The sequence below is a fragment of the Montipora capricornis genome, chromosome 4, assembly GCF_036669925.1.
Source record: "Montipora capricornis isolate CH-2021 chromosome 4, ASM3666992v2, whole genome shotgun sequence".
Classification (NCBI taxonomy): domain Eukaryota; kingdom Metazoa; phylum Cnidaria; class Anthozoa; order Scleractinia; family Acroporidae; genus Montipora; species Montipora capricornis.
Genome location: NC_090886.1, coordinates 55,299,857 through 55,316,792, shown reverse-complemented (window position 1 = coordinate 55,316,792; position 16,936 = coordinate 55,299,857). Strand labels below are relative to the sequence as shown.

Below are 16,936 nucleotides of genomic sequence, written 5' to 3'. Positions count from 1 at the left end.
TATTGCATAGGAATGTTTACTATGTAGTAATCTCACGTGGCCAAGATTAAGAACTCTTTTAAAACCCACTGTATGTAAGAGTATTTCAGGCATTCAGTGGAACCTGTCGAGAGTAACAGTGTTTCAAGTGTGATTGGCAAGTTATCTACCGTGTTCCTGTGCGGTAATGCCTGTGCTGTGCTGTAAGATTCAGTGTGCGATATTAGAATGATAACAATTAAATGTCGAAGAAATAAGAATTGAAAGCACAATCTTCCGAGCCAGAGGCTCATGTTAAAAACGCTTGAAAATCCTAGTAGAATATAAAACAAGATAAAGAATGAAGTATGCATATACAAATGTCATAATATTAATAAATTAATTTTTTAAGAAACTATTGAAAAGTAAAGAAAATAGATAAAAATTACTTACAGGTCATGCACTGACACCCTGGGAACTTAAAATTCTTCAGACGAGCACAAGATTGTACTAGAGTGGTAGAGGATTTGGTGACAGTATGACTTTCAAGGCAGCCTTTTTAAGAAGACATACTTGTGCCCTGAAAGAAAGTCATATTGTGTGCCCCATTGAGGTGCTACTGTTCCACTGTACCCTAACCCCACTCGAACACCTGAAGTGGGTTCACTAGCAAATATGCCCATAGTAACCTACCCACAGTCCTATTTCAATAATGACCTTGCACACGTTATTGGTTGTCAAACGTTCGTTACTGACAATAGCAGACTTTTTGCTGTTATTTCTATGTTACAAAGTGTTTGTCTGAAAAGTTGGTGGAATCGGAAAATTTTTTCATCGGGTGCTTTGCATTTTGACCCAAAACATCACACTTTTAACATTGTTTGTATCGTTTCATACTTTCTATCGTTCGTTTGGTTCATGGCAGCTATCATTTGAAAGGATGGAAAGAAAAGGTTTAAAGCGTTTCAAAGGTTTCGAGCCTTTCAAAGTTTGTACTTTGCGTGAGAGAATTGGTCACATACTGAGTAAAAATTGTCACATGCTAGGCAACCTAACTTTGTTCAGTGAAGGAGAATGAGGTAACTGTTTTGTTTGCGCACTTTTCACAGCTTTTCAAAAAGTGGAATTTTAACGTTTATTTTGGGTTATGTACAAAAGAAATATTTTAGAGGAACAATTAAAATGAAGGAAACCAAGTGCTGTACAAAACACGAAATGAACCAAACGAACCAAACCATATATCAAACCATTTGAACGCTAAGCAAAACGAGAAATTTATTTTTGGCGTGATGTTTAAAAATTAGTGCAAAAACTAGTAGCGTAATGCTAGTTCTACCACTATTACTCTAAAAATACTCAGTCTGTGGATGAATGTTTCCAAGGGTATTGTCCAACTAATGTGCACCTAAATTTTTAAGGTTCTTGGGCGATATCGTGACAGAAAGAAAATATTTACACAAACATCTCAATTGCATTCACTGCTGTTTTTCTCACTGATTTCAAATGCGGGTTTTTATTTTGTTCTTAATTGAAAACAGAAAGATATTTTCAAGCTTTCTTTTTACCAGCTAAATGCACATGAAATTTACTTTCTATTTCTGTTTTCAGATTATTACAGTAAGGTAATCTTAAAATCAAGCGCTTAGTTTAGTGGTAGGTATTTTGTAACAGCCTGGAACACCAATACCGTGCACAAGGCCAAATTCAAGACTGTATGAAGGACAATTTTTGCCAATTCTTCCCATTTTACCCCAGAACACAAGAGCTGATAACCTGAGCTGCCATAGTTGCGAGTGTGAAGGGCCTCCTAATTTTTTGTTAGAGCAACACCTTGAGTTGATACCTTAAACCAGTTCACATGTATGCTTCTGTTGTGATACTGTTTATGATAACATAATTTTGTTATTTTTGCAGGTTCTACGCCCTTTTCTTTTGAGGAGGCTTAAGCAGGAGGTTGAAACCCAGATGCCAAAGAAATATGAACACTTGGTCCGGTGTCGTCTATCAAAAAGGCAGCGTTATCTTTATGATGACTTTATGTCAAAAGCTAAGTAAGTATTACACTTGTAAAGAAAGCTTTCTCTTTACTTTAAAAGTGGCATTGTTATGTAGGCTTCTTTTTTGCTATGGTTACCCAAGGCTGCTGCCTAAGGAACTTTTTTGTGAGCCCCTCGGCCTTCCAACATTAAAAAATTAGTAGCCCGAGTCATTTTAAATTAACTACAAGGATGAATCACCTTGTGATAAGTTAGGCGCCCATTCAGGCTACTCGTTCAGAAATTTGGTCGCCCGCGCTCGCAAGTAAGGCACCCTGGGCGACCGTTAGGTTACCCAACTTCTTGCATTTGCAAGAATTGTTTGCACTGCTTCTTTTGGCTGTTGACAGTTAATGCGTCTCTTTTGATTTAGGACAAAAGAAACCTTGGAATCTGGTCATTTTCTCAGTGTGATCAACATTCTCATGCAACTTCGTAAGGTATCTCTGTCATCCCTTAATCCCTTCAACTCCTACATGTCTATTGTGCATTTAGCAATGCTGATTACTGCCAATTTTATATAACTGGTATTATAATTATATTTCTGTTCAGGTGTGTAATCATCCAGATCTGTTTGAGCCCAGACCAACAGTTTCACCATTCCACATGGAAGGCATTGTGTTTTACACTGCTTCATTAGTGCTGAAAGCTATGGATTACAATCCGCTGAAGCAAGTGAATTTTGGCTACCTGAACTTGTGTATATCTGACATTGAGAGGACAGTTACAAGCTATACAGCTTATCGCACTCAGTCACTTCAAACGCCTTCACAGATGATCGTTGAAATTGACTCGTACCCAGAACCAACCAGACGTTTGGTTCCTCCAGTGAAACTAAGAAGAATTTCAATGTCTGGGCATCCTCTCACATCATATACAGGTGTTAGGGCAGACGTCTCTAATAGTGTTCATCAAGCTGATCAGCATATGCCGTCCGTTCCTCCTCCTCCTTACCCTGCTCATCCACATCATAGGATACCAACAGCCTACCCACCAGCAAATTTATCCCACAGTGTGCCCCATGGGTTGTCTCCTGAAGTGATGGGCTATCCTCGTCCTAGTTACGTAGGATCAGCTACCAGTAGACTGCAGCCTGCCATGCCAGAAGGTCAGCATGGCTATTCCACTCGTCACAGCGCTGGAAGTGCTGGTAGTTTCTCAGCATCAAGGTTGCTCATGGCTGGATTTGGAAGGGCACCACCTCCACCATATCCAGGACATGGGGCTGGGTTTGATGCCCAGCGTCAACCTTTACCATCACATCCATCGTGGTCATCTCCTGTTGTCAGCAGCTCTACAGCGGAATCACGAACATTTGTGTCTGGTAATGCAAACTTTCCAGTTTCTCAGTCACGACCACAAGCTGTACAAGATAGCAGTACTACAAGTAGACTTTCTTATCCAGAGACAAAATCTGTGTCTGTGTCGCCCAATAAGAGAATTGCTTTGGACAACAAATCTTCACTCCCTGCTCCATCCATGTCACATGTCAGCAAAGATTCACCATTCTATTTGGTATGTGGTTAAACAATACTGGTAGATAGTAGGCAAAGACTTGCGGTATCGAAATTAAAGGCTGCCTCTGTGCATGAAAATCTGTACTGTTCTTTTGGTCAGCATGTGATGAGTTTAACTTCAGGTCCGTGTTTTTGAACATCTGTGAGAACATTTGAAGTTCTGAGCTGACAGCACAACTAATGATGGCACTATTTTCAAGAGTTTTTCTTTGTTGCTTTTTGAAATTTTAATATAGTCCTTTCCAATTTATAGGAGAGTCTCGTGGATAAAAGAATTGCTTTGGACAGCAAAGTTTCACTCCCTGCTCCATGTGTGTCACATGTTGGCAAAGATTCACCTTTCTATTTGGTATGTGGTTAAACAATATTGTTAGATTGTAAGCAAAGACTTACCTTGAGGGCTGGCTGTGCATGGCAATCAAACTGTTGCCATTTTGTCAGCATGTGATGAGTTTAACTTCAGGTCCGTGTTTTTGAATATCTGTGAGAACATTTGAAGTTCTGAGCTGACAGCACAACCACTGATGACATTACTTTCTCTATAATAATCCAATTTATTCTCACATTTTGATTGGTTCTTGCCTATGATCTACTAGATATGGTGGCCCACAACTGTCACGGCAAAATAAAATTCACAACAACAAATTCAAATTTTTTCCGGCAAACCACTAACATTCATGACAAAAACAAACACAGTCGACACTATTCAGAATTCCTCATGGGAAAAGCAAATCGCTCACGGCAAAAGCCAAAGTGGTGGTCAGCGGTTTTTGGTCAGCGGTCGTCCAAGTACGTGGTGTAATACGACACGATCTACACGTCCTCCTGGACGTTTTCGCGCTTTCTTCCAAAACGTTTCTTTCTGTCTTGAAGTCATCACGTTTTGCTCAGAATGCGGATTTAGCCTCAAGGAAAGCGACAATTTCTGCTCTAGTTGTGGAAAAGGTAAGTTCTCCCATTTTGATAACCATCTTTCAGTATTATCCACCAAAAACCGCTGACCACCGTTTTAGCTTTTGCCGTGAGCAATTTGCTCTTGTTATGACGAATTCTGGATAGTGTCGACTGTCTTTGTTTTTTCCGTGAATGTTTGTAGTTTGCCGGGAGTAATTTCAATTTGTTGTTCTGAATTTTATTTTCTTGCTCTGAATTTTATTTTGCCGTGACAGTTGTGGGCCACCGTAATTAGAGGACAGATGCACTATTGACGTCAACATCAGCTTTTATGCGAATAAAGTTTAATTCTTATATAAAACAAATGGATGCCATGTTGCTGTGCGTCTGTTCAGTACTAGATCACAGGTGACGTCAAAATGTGGTAAGAACATCAGTGACACACTCAGCTATCGCCTAGTTTACCATTTTTTTGTTCTTACCACATTTTGACGTCATCTGTGATCTATTACTGAACAGACACATGGCAACATGGAATCTATTTGTTAACTAAACTTTTCCCTCTTTGATAGTCCTATCCATTTTATAGGAGAGTCTTATAGAAAAGAGGTCAAAAGAAAGGAAGCAGAAGCTTAAGCGTATCATGGAGGTGAACAGTCGTCATGCACAAGCTCAGCCATTGTATGGATTAGATCTTGTAAAAGCTGTGTCTATCGTAAATAATTTGTGGCATACTGCAAAGCTACCAGAGTGTTTAACAAGTGTGCTGAAGACTCCAGAGGACAGAATAAGTGAAATGAAGGAGATTATTACCAGGTTAACAGAATGTTATTTGAACTGTAAGATTGATTATTTGATTTGATTTGATTTCTGTGCAGTGTCCCCAATTGGTGTCTCAAATACACTTGACACTTGAATGACATTCATTAGGTACTAGACAAAGACCATCTCTTGCAAAAGTTTAGAGTTGGACAGCAAAAAGTTAGAAATGTGGATTTTGACATTCAGTACCGCTCAACTGTAAGCGCAATGTAGCTACAGTACAGCTCATATATAAGTTACCAGTCGCATTGCATGCTACGCAATTCGCGTAGCGCGAGAGTGACTGAAGCCGAAATTTTTAAAATAAATTTAGGAGGACTCGTCTGCTCGAAATCAATTAAATTTATGCAGGAAACAACAATTGCATGTTAAATTTAGGAGGACTTGTCTGCTCGAAATCAATTAAATTTGCGCAGGAAACGACAATTGCACGATCATAAGCTGTCTGTGACAGATGAGTTTCCAGACGAGCTTAAATACTGCAGACAAACGTTTCCTTCTATCTGTAAATCAATCTTAGACAACCTTCCCCCTAATTTTAATCCTCGGCAAAACATGGAAGAAAATTTCCGACAAAGCAAATGGCGGTTGCATTGTCAGTATGACCTTGTGTCACCGAAGTACATGTAGTAAAAACCTGATTTTGTGCTGGGCGTGTTGTTGTACCACTTGTGCGCGTCTTTGACAGTTGACTGTGACTTTTCAGTAATTTACGTCCACGTGTTTCACTTTTTTGAGGCACTATAATCTTTGCAAGTTTTGTTATAAAGTGCAGCGATAGTTTCGTTATTTACGATCGCAGACCTGACTTTGCAGATCATATGGAAACCAGGTTAATCTTGGCAAGCATCAGTGATGCCAGCCAGAATTCTCGGGTAAATAAATAGAACAAAGTTTCCAAGAAGAATAGAGATTTGGTTGTACATTTCTTCGCCGATAACGGGAAGGCAAATGAACAAGTGGATTTCAGTTAGTGATCTAACTAGTACAACTATGGACAAGGTAAAGGTAAAGGTCTCTGTTACGAGCCTAGGAAGGCCCATCAGGCCAGCACTTATCTCCGGTTTCTGTAGCATGAAGCGACTTGGAGTATTTATACTCCCCCCTGGATGGGATGCTAGTCCATCGCAGGGTTACCCCCAGCATTACGCCAGTACCCATTTATACACCTGGGTGGAGAGAGGCACCGTGAGAGTAAAGTGTCTTGCCCAAGAACACAACACAATGTCCCCGGCCAGGCCCCGAACCCGGACCACTCGATCCGGAGGAGCCTCTAACCGTGAGGCCACCGCGCCTCCCACACTATGGACAAGGAGAGGGAGGAAAAAAAGAAGGCAAAGAGGACCGAACCAAAAAGTGCTAAAGCAGCTCACCGCAAAAAGGATTAACTTTCTATGATAGTGAGAGAGTCTGCATGAAAGATTGTATAGACACTGCCCATTTTTACATTTCATATGATCCACCAGGAGATAGAAATTGCCAATGTTCAGTAGTATGCGAGTCACTTAGAAGCATTGGATTGTACCGATCAGTGGAAACTTTACGGAAACAGGTCAACTAGTATCTGTGATATCACACCGGAGGTCGCGGGTTCGAACCCCGGCTGGATCAACACTCAGGATCTTAAAAAAACTGAGGAGAAAGTGCTGCCTTTGTAATTTCATCTGCAAATGGTTAGACTTTCAAGTCTTCTTCTATGTTCATAAGTTCCCTGTGGGACGTTAAAGAACCCAAACACTATTCGAGAAGAGTAGGGGATAAAGTCCCCCAAAGTTACATTTTGCATTAAAAGGTCAAGTTACAATTGGCGGTAAAGAAATTGTTACATTTTGGGTCAAAAAATGGGTTACAATGCGGGTTAATGTTACATTTTGCTTCAAAAGTTGTTACACTTTGCTTTGATGTTACAATTTGTGGCATGACAACACGGCCACTCAAAATAATTTTGTTGTGTAAAGATTTCAGATAAACAAAGCCATAGGTTTTCCTGACTTTCCTTCACATGTCGGCTTGCCTGAATTTTAATTTGCCAACTCGACACAAATTAAAACAAATGTTGCTTTAAACGATAACTACTCTATCTTTAAAACTTGCTTTCCTTGCCAAACTGCTTATGATTCACATTTCTGTGGTTCCTGTAGGCAAAGTTAACAGTCTTCTTTATTTAGCACACACCGCTGACCTGTGTGTTTGGTGGAATGTAACTTTGTTGGCCTTTCTACAATAACTAGATGCTTTTACTTCTGCTAAAATGCCTGTTTGTTATGTGTCTGGGACTTTCACAGACATTGAAAATATATCCAATTAACCCATTGACTGCCAGCGGTTCCCCATTGCCAGAGTAAAATATTAAGTCTGGCCAGTTTAGGCCGGTTTGGGTGTCAAAGGGTTAATTAAGATCGCGTGCAATCCTCCAGTTGCTGTACTTACAGATTTTTTTACCTTGCCTGTGATGCGATTCCTGTAACGCGCACATGCGCGCGTAAGGGTAGTAATTTGAGCGGTACTGTATGGGCTAAAATCGTAGGACCAACTTCGCCATTTGTCTTAAATGTTATGCTGTTAGGGCCTGTTCATATGAGGCGAGCCAGCCCAGTTAGGGGGCTGGCCCGCTTTCCCGAGATTTCTGCTATTGCCTATTCTTCTTTGGTAAAATCTTGGTATATTTGTATGAGAAGGTGGCCTGGACCGCCTGCCAAGATCCCGGTCTGAGATGCCGAGACGGTCATACAAACAGCTGAAAATTTGTCATGATATGTGGGTTGCCTTGAAAATGCATGATCACATGATTATTTTTTGCATCATTTGTTGTAAAATGCCATTCCGTACTTGCTAGAGCTAAAATGGACCTTAATTTCAAACCAAAACAGGGAAATTCACCACTTTGACAGAACCAAATTCCTGAAATTCATCCCTGTAAACCAGGCTGGAATCTTCCCTTCAGTATTTTTGCCTTTTGTTTCAATAAGCACGTAGGTCTTTTTGTAATTATGCAGGTAAAGCCAATTTTTTAGAAAAATTAAAATTAAATAATAGATTGGAGTGATTTTCATTTCTTAACTATACAGCATGTGTTTGTTTTACAGGATCAATTAAGGTGTTTTTGAGTTTCCGTAAAATTGTCAAAGTTCTGTTTTTGTACTAATGGTTAACAAAAGATGCTTCCATTGTCAAAGGATTTAACTTGCTTTGTTGCTTTTTGTAGGTTTGTCTTTGCAGTTCCCACTGTGGAAGCCCCTCCTATCAAACTTCATACATCACATACTCCTCCTTCGTACTTGACAAACGTGCAAAACCTTGAGGAGATGTTTCACTGCGAACTTACGCCCAAAACAACGTTCATGCATCCAATTGCAAGAGGCTTTAAAATGCAGTTTCCCGAAGTTAGACTTATTCAATATGATTGTGGTGAGTTTTTAGACTTGATTTAGCACCACAAACAAGAGATGACGTGAGCTGTGGCAAAGAGAAATATCATAGGATTTGTGTGTGGTTTAGGAAATCAATCATGTGTTACTGTCTTCCCTTCTCTGATAGGCCTGTTTTGCATTTTCAGTGGGACAGGAGTAAAAAGGGAATAGAGACAACATCAGAACAGTTTTGACATTCAACTTAGGGCGCGTTCGATTGACCGTATTCCAGAATAGGAATACATGGAATAGACGTGAAAAATCCTTGGTTTTTACGAAGATTCACTTTAGAATTGTCAAACACCTGCTAAAAGGCTATTCTAAACGTATCTTTATTATCTTTGTTGCTTCAAAACGCCAGACATACCGTTTTAAATCATCACTCCACATATTCTTATTCCGGAATAGTGTCAATCGAACGCACCCTTAGCCTCCATTTAGTAATTGTTCCAATTTCAATCTGGCTTATTTTTGCCTTTTGCAACATTTAAATTAAGAAATTTGCAGGATTTATTTCCATCTGTGGCATACAAAACAGGTGTTACAATACACAAAATGATTATTTCTTTACAGAATACTCATTTTATCATTGTCATCTTCGTTTTGGTCATTGTCTTCTTCATCATCAAATTTTACGACTGTTGCATTTGAAATTTTCAACTGTAAAGATTTCATTTAACATATCCTTATGCTTTCAAATATAATCCTTATCCTTTCCTGTAAACATAGGTAAGCTACAAACTCTTGATCTTCTCCTGAGAAAACTAAAAGTTGAGAAACACAGGTAGGCATTCCTTAAGTATCTTTTGGAGATTCAAATGTCCTGCATAATTTGTTTCTATTGTACAGTAGCAGTTTATAAGTGCAGGGAAATAAAGAGGGAGATTTTCATTTTACTATTTAATTTAACTAGATCAAAAAGTCTGGGCACTCTTCTGTCAAATCAAGTGATAATAAATTTTCAAGCAATATTTAAAAGACAAGCAGCAGTGTTTTGTCGGGGTTAAAAACGCCAAGTGTTTTTAGACCTGATAAAACATATGCTGCATGTTTGTTAACGGTTTCAAAACATTCCTCAAAAAGCGTGTCCCTCTGGACTCAGAACAATGGTTCCAATTGTGATAGGAGAATATTAGCATACAAGAAAAACAAGCTATGCCTAATATGAAGAATACTAACGAGGAGTGTTTTATCAGGATATGTAGCTCATACATGTGACGTTTTATCCGTTTTTTTGATAGGCTGTTAGGCTCATGAATTATTAATGATTTTTGAAGTTCAAATGAAGTTTGAAAAAATGACAGACCCTGGAGCATGTTTCAGGAGTTCACTGATGTTTTCTTTCTATCGTTAAGTGCTTTGACATGTTTTGTCCCAAGGGTATTGATCTTCACTCAAATGACGAAGATGCTTGATGTTTTGGAGAGCTTTCTCAATTACCATGGGTACATTTATCTGAGACTGGATGGGACTACGAGAGTGGAACAAAGACAGGTAACAATTTGATCGCGCAATAAATCCTTCATACTGAAAAGAAGTCACGATAAATTGCTGTATTTTGCTTACTAAACGGAATAATCAATCTGTTGGCATTTCAATAACGTGACATCAAGTCCAATAACGCAATGTCACAAATGTGTTGTATTTGACAAATTTTGCAAAGGAAAAAAAAGCTGGATATAATGGGCATTATTAATTATTTCAGAACATGTAATTTAATTTTAGTTCAAGTAGTAAATGATGGAGATTTTTAATACACCATAAAATAAGTTTAAGGTGTTGGTAATGTTAGAAGTATTCTTTATCTTGCATTAGCCAGAGTAAAATCTGTAAGTCTCAGTGGCTTTTACAGGAGTGAAAGGGTTAAAGAGCATGTTTTGCCTTTTTTTTATGGCAGGTGTTGATGGAGCGATTCAATGCAGATTCACGCATCTTCTGTTTTATCCTATCCACACGTAGTGGAGGCCTTGGTGTTAACCTAACAGGAGCAGACACAGTCATATTCTATGACAGTGACTGGAATCCGACAATGGATGCCCAGGCACAGGACAGGTGCCATCGCATTGGTCAGACAAGAGATGTTCACATTTATAGACTGATCAGTGAGCGCACTGTGGAGGAAAACATCTTAAAAAAAGCCAATCAGAAAAGAATGTTGGGCAACATTGCTATTGAAGGAGGAAACTTTACCACAGCTTATTTCAAAGAGGTATGTTTATTGTGTGTAAAAGGAGAAGTTTGGCTACTTTAGGGAAAGTGTTATATGGCTTTTTAACCCCTCAAATTATGTGTAACGAATATACAGTATCAACTTGTTTGGACACAAGACTGTTTTTCCTTGTGAATTTTCCCCAGCATTTTTTCACTGATACATCCCTTATGTTGACAGCTTCTTGTTTGTTAATTTACCTACTTTGTTTAGTAGTTACCAGGCATTTTGTTAGAGTAAAGAAACCTTCACAAAGCAAGCTGGAATTAAGTGAAGAAGCATTCTAGAATCTAGCCAAAGCAGAAGTTTTGCTTGTGAAACAGAGTTCAATTTCTTTGCCAAATTTGTCTTCAAAATTGTAAGCAACAGAGAAACAGTGGGCCATTTGCCACATGAGTTCTCAAAGATCTTTTGTTTTTTCCTTGTTGTAATTTGCCATTGGCATTAGTCCCAAGAGCTTTTTGGTGGAATGGAGATTCCTAGTCTGGTAACCTTTACCTGTTCAAAAAAAGTGACTCTACATTGCCTAAAAGACCTACCAATGAAAGCAGTTAAACAGGCTTTCAATATTGGCTCCTTTAGGAGCCACAAAACTTGCAAAAATAGTGACCAGTTATTGTTATTGTATGCATTATCTGTTGATGTTTAATTAACCCATTGACTCCCAGGGGTTCCCCATTGACGAGTAAAATTGTCTGGCGTTAGACAGAGTAAAATACTCTGGCCGGTTTGGATGTCAAAGGGTTAAAACAGACTTTACGGGGTTGGGGGTGATTGTGGCAATTTACATATTTCTTCCAAGATGTTCTCGTAGATAAGCCACACCTCGAATTTTGGACCACTCTTTTATGGTAAAAAGATGCGGCTTATCTACCAGTGTTTACAGGATGTGCAAATGCTAAAAATGCTGAAATGCCCTGCCCTTAGCTTGTATCCTTCCACTTAAAGCTTTCTAATAACATTTACTTTATGAAATTTCTGTATTATTTATGTGACAGGGAACACTAAGGGATCTCTTTACAATTGACCCGGAAGCTACCGACTCTCAAACAGCAGCAGAGACAACAGAAGCAGAAGATGTGCCATCAGATAAACAAGAAATGATAGAGACTACAAATAGTGCAGACGTTAGCAGTAATATGGCTGGAGGAAAGGTTTCTCAAACATTATTGGAGCAGGTATAAAACATTTTAGCCATGCGACTGTAGTGTTTTATACTTAATATTCAATAAGCATTATGGTGTTTGTGATCAGGTACATGTATGCAATTTTATTTGCTGGTAATGATTTGACCCTGTGGGTTCATTCTTGTTAACGTCATTAAACTGTCCAGAGTCTCAAAGCTGTTCTTGAAACAATGATTTTGTCATTCTGATATACAGTTTCTGAGACATGTTATCATGTCAAGAGAAAACAGTTTAATGTTGAAAAGTTTCATGACTTGAAGTTTTCTCTTTAGAAGATACAGGAAAAAATTTTACCCAAAATGCACCTGATATGTTTCAAGTTTTTCAAATAAATCCCATTGGGAGTCAACTGTAGTTTGTAAAATGACGTCATCAGAGTGAGAGAAGTCTTAAGAGTATTATTGATGGTACTGCTTTGGGTTTCAACAAGCCATGGAAAAGTTGTCCTTGGTATCAAGTGTAATTAGTATAAAATAAAATATTGTTGACACAGGCAATGTATTTTTGTGTCATCCTCATAGGCTTTGTTTAAAGCTGAAGATGAGCAGGATGCATGTGCTGCAACTCGGGCCAAAGCAGAACAAGCTGCTGAACTGGCGGAATTTGATGAAGGAATTCCTCTAAGTGAAGATGGTTCTGGAAAAGTTAGTATGAACGAGGAGAAATCAAGGTTTCATTGTAGATGTAATTCAGCTTGATGAATGCAACATGTTACTGTATGGGATAATGTGATATTATTTCATCTCTTAAGGCATTGTTTTGGGTCTTATCAATTGCATGGATATGCCAATCTTTCTGTCATATTCTATACTTACGCAACACTTTATGTTGTTGTGATAGGAAGAGAAGTCGAAAGTGGAGGAAGAACTCTCTGCTTTAGAAAACCAGGTAATAATTTTTATTGCCATTTACGGACATTAAGAATAGTTCAATGTATTCACAGCAATCTGGAAAATCTTTGGTTGAATTTTTTTAGATGACCCCTGTCGAAAGATATGCTATTCGTTTCCTTGAGTCGTCTGGTGCCTACATCACTTTGGAGCAAATAAAAGCAGCTAAGGTACACTGACTTGTTCCATCAACTTTATTTGCATAATTGTGTAGTAGGTATTCAAGTTTGACTATGGGGTCACTGTATGCTACTCCAGGGGTTTCAATGAGACTTGTTCAGAAAATACCATAATACTCTTTGTTGGTCCCCCACTTCCTTCCCCCACATTTTGCATATGCGCTGTTATTGGGACCATTGTAAGTCCCAAGAGAAACTGGAAACAATGCTTATGCAAAATTTGGGGGGACAAACCAAGAGTATTATGGTATTTCCCGAGTAGCGTATTATTTGTTGGCAGCTGGTTTGAGTAGAGTAACCAGGGGTTTCAGTGTTTAAGTTAGAAGGTACCTTGTGATAGAGTAAGCAGGCAACCCTACATATTGTCTGGCTTTTGATCTTGAGACCTTCTTTGAGCATAGGTGGGTACTGTACTTAGCGTTGCCAGTAGACGGGTACTAGTATTCAGGTCCCAGCTTCTAATAAAACCCCTGAGTAGCCAATTGTATCAACAAGAGGCCTAACAACCCCTTCTGTAAGGGGTGTCCGGGGCATGCCATTTTTAAAAGAACACTCCAAAAGGCAACATTTCTTAAGGAAACATTATCAATGATCACATTTACACGGCTTCATGTGGTCATTGTCAAATTGTCAGTTTTTGTCGGTTGTCAGTACTTCCTGAAATGGCTTCTAGTCATTTGTTCAAAAAGAAAATACATAAGAGTAATGCCACTTTTTTTTCTTTTTGGGCATTTTACTCTGACCTCCCTACCATTATAAATTGCTGAGTATTCAAAGCCTGACAAGGTTTTGGATCTTTGTTTGGTCACACACTCAGCGAAACTAACATAATTTCTTTCATATAAACTTCAGGGAAAAAAACCCTCTATTTTTCTGAAGTTGTGTAGAAGAAGACAATCCACGTTACTAGTTACAAAAAATCCTTCCTTGATTGTCTTTTCAGATGACATGTAATTTTGAGAATTGGATCATGTACTGTAGGAATGAACCATCTCTTGTGCTTCCTGTTTAGGTTGAAGGACCCATACATGTAACCAACCATTTTGGGTTGAAACTTGCCTAACCCTAACCCTAACCCTAACTCCTGGGATTACTTATTACCAGACTTCTATTGTTTTTTTAAAAACTCGATAAAAAGATGCAATTGAATCTGTGCAGTCAGCTTTGATGCCAGTTAGAAGACTGAGCAACCTAGCCAGTATCTTTCCTCAAGAGAAGTAGAAAACTCATTTAACTTCAAGCAGTTGATATCATTTGAACATGTCCCTCAGTCTCCAAACTTTCTTTAAAAACTGACATTCCCACTAATAATAGCTCAGTGAAGTTACACTTTAAGGTGATTCCCTAGAAATAGAACTTGTCATAGATTTCCGATGAAACATTGCACACTGTGACATGTCAAGGAGATGGCAAAAATGTAATAAAAGTGGGGGCTCCACCATGCTCGTTTCCCTGGTGCAAAGCTAACAATACAGATATTTGAGCTACTTTGACAATTGCCACACACCCCCATTGTTGGACAAATGTAGTTTGATTTTACAAAATGTAATCCAATGTATAACGCTGAGCCTGGTGTCATTCTATGGTTGATTCAAGTACATACCTGAAAAGTGTATTTGAATGCCTTTGTGAGTACTTAACACTCCAAAATAAATTAAACTGGAATGTGGGCTGTTCAACTTTTTATGGCTCTTTCGGTACTATTTTGTGAAATTGCCAAAAAACTGGCCAGAGATTTTTGCTGATTTTTTCACTACTCCATGAAGACAGCCATTCCTTGACAGGTCATGCTTGACGTCAATGAAATTCCGTCATTTTATCAATGTGCCCCGCGCTACTGTGCTCGCCAATGATGCAAGAAATTATGCACAGTAGGATTGTTATGCACAAAATAGTGCCCCAGCGCGAAGCACATTAATTTTTTTTTTACTATCTACAGGATGAAGTTGAGATGGCCAAGAAGGATTGGGAATTGGGTCACCTTCTGGCACTCAAGAAAGAAGAAGAGAAACGGGTCGCTGAGGAAGAGGATGAGGTCTTGTACACTTACTCCCGAGAGGATGCCCTTCAGGTTAAAAAGAATAAAGCCAAACGTAGATCTAGGCCAAACAGTCATTGTTCCAGTAATAAAAAGGCCTCATCCTCAAATGAACCAAAAGAGAAGTTTGATTCACAGGTAGCATGTAGAGGGGCTGTCAAAAACAATCGCAACACTAGTCGCACTTCATCTAGAGCAAGTAGTAGAAGCAGTAGCTGTAGTAGTTCAAAAAGAATCACTAGAAGAACTACATTAACTGATAAAATCTAGAGTTTTCTCATAAAATGAAATGCTAACTTTTTTGAGAAATGAAAAAATTAATGTCCTTGGTTGTTGAAAGCCTGCACTTGGTGAAATTAGGTTATTCATACTGCTGAATTGGATTACTGATTGACAACATCACTCGCGATGTTTTGTTTTGGGTGGAGGAAAATGTCGGAAGTTCTCAGCTGTTCATTTTGTTGAACTAAAATTGCACATAAGATTTTGTATGAAAAATATAACAAATGCAATGTAGGCTGTTATTTAAGGAAGAAATTGACGAAATTATTGTTACTATAAATTCAGTGTAAAAAGTTTAAAGGCCAAATGAGCTGGATTCTGTAATTTTGGCACTTTTGTTAAAGAAAGTGTGGCAATAAGTTCCAAAATAAACAACATCAAAAGAAAAGTTGTTTTGTCTGTCATTGTTTGTCATTATTTTATCTTCTCTTGATTGATAACTGGTGGCAGCAAGCTAACTTGCCAGAAATGAACTTAATAGTGTTGGCTTGCCTGTAATTTTGGATGGCTGTACAGTGTCACCAACAGTTGTTGGTGTCCAAGGTTGTCTTGAACTTGTTAAATACAATCTTTTGGTGGGTAATGATTTTTGTAACGAGTGTTTCTTGATGGTTTGGCTGGCCATTCTTCCATTTCCTTTATCACCATGTTTTTTTTAGTAAAGCAACTATTTTGTCCTTCTGAGTTCATTAGAGCCATCCCCCCTTAGCAATCTGAGTCGGAGTAAATTCACTAAAACCATTTCATTACTTTCACTTTAAACGGCACTTCCTTGATGTTATGAGTTCTCTGCTTTTTCTTTCCTTTACCTATCTCTTCACTTTTGAACTTGAATTTCTTGACTGCTTCGCTCTTCTTTAGCTTGGGTCAGTAGCTTTCTCCTCCAAAAGCGAAAGGCTAAAAGAGCTGAGGGCAGTTAGTGTTCCAAGTTTCCTGCATGCTAGCCAATGCCATCCAAGCAATCAAGAGAAGATTTACCAAATGACAAGCATTTCAAGGCAATTTGGAACTCAATTCACTGAACAGCCATTCAGAGCCAGCCTCAGGTGTTAAGTGTGGGTCATGTACTGTTTAATTGACAAACAGGGATTGTTTTATTTGGTTTAAAACCACAAGGCAAAGCCGTGTGGCATTAGACCCAATTAAGGAGAGCAGGACCTGCAAGTTTATTGAACGGCTTCAAAAACATTCCACAAAAAGTGTGTCCCTCTGAGTCTAGACAATGGTGCAAAATGTGAGAGGAAGATGTTAACATACGAGAAAAACAAGCCAGCCCTCATTACTTGTTCTGTGTAAAACAAAAATTCTCACTAGGTGTGTTTTATCAGGTTTCAAGCATGTGACATTTTATTGATGTTTTGATAGGCTGTAAGCAAGCTAGTTGCAGAGTAATTATTATTTAGATTCTTGAATTCACAAGTACAGAATTAAGTTGGTCAATACATATTAGAGCTTGACTCTGTCCAGATTCATTGCAAGGAGAGACGTTTTCCATCATCACTCAAGCTTGGATT

The 16,936-nt window shown here is 38.6% G+C and overlaps 1 protein-coding gene and 2 non-coding genes across 4 annotated transcripts in view; all 3 read left to right on the top strand.

Annotated features, from left to right (window-relative positions):
* The window catches only part of LOC138047568 (helicase domino-like), a 39,936-nt gene that overhangs the window by 7,872 nt on the left and 15,128 nt on the right, over positions 1-16,936 (top strand). For both annotated transcript variants that reach the window (XM_068894475.1, XM_068894474.1), the window contains exons 14-27: positions 1,873-2,009; positions 2,368-2,434; positions 2,547-3,509; positions 3,765-3,860; positions 4,995-5,221; positions 8,433-8,635; positions 9,367-9,421; positions 10,017-10,131; positions 10,535-10,846; positions 11,845-12,024; positions 12,555-12,677; positions 12,874-12,921; positions 13,010-13,093; positions 15,042-15,173. In XM_068894475.1, the coding sequence (XP_068750576.1) occupies positions 1,873-2,009; positions 2,368-2,434; positions 2,547-3,509; positions 3,765-3,860; positions 4,995-5,221; positions 8,433-8,635; positions 9,367-9,421; positions 10,017-10,131; positions 10,535-10,846; positions 11,845-12,024; positions 12,555-12,677; positions 12,874-12,921; positions 13,010-13,093; positions 15,042-15,173 (2,742 nt within the window). The remainder of the gene's footprint in view (positions 1-1,872; positions 2,010-2,367; positions 2,435-2,546; positions 3,510-3,764; positions 3,861-4,994; positions 5,222-8,432; positions 8,636-9,366; positions 9,422-10,016; positions 10,132-10,534; positions 10,847-11,844; positions 12,025-12,554; positions 12,678-12,873; positions 12,922-13,009; positions 13,094-15,041; positions 15,174-16,936) is intronic.
* Positions 3,609-3,679, top strand: LOC138047926 (small nucleolar RNA SNORD18). The gene has a single exon (XR_011132173.1). It is a non-coding gene; the product is annotated as a small nucleolar RNA SNORD18 (small nucleolar RNA).
* On the top strand, positions 3,950-4,020 carry LOC138047925 (small nucleolar RNA SNORD18). The gene has a single exon (XR_011132172.1). It is a non-coding gene; the product is annotated as a small nucleolar RNA SNORD18 (small nucleolar RNA).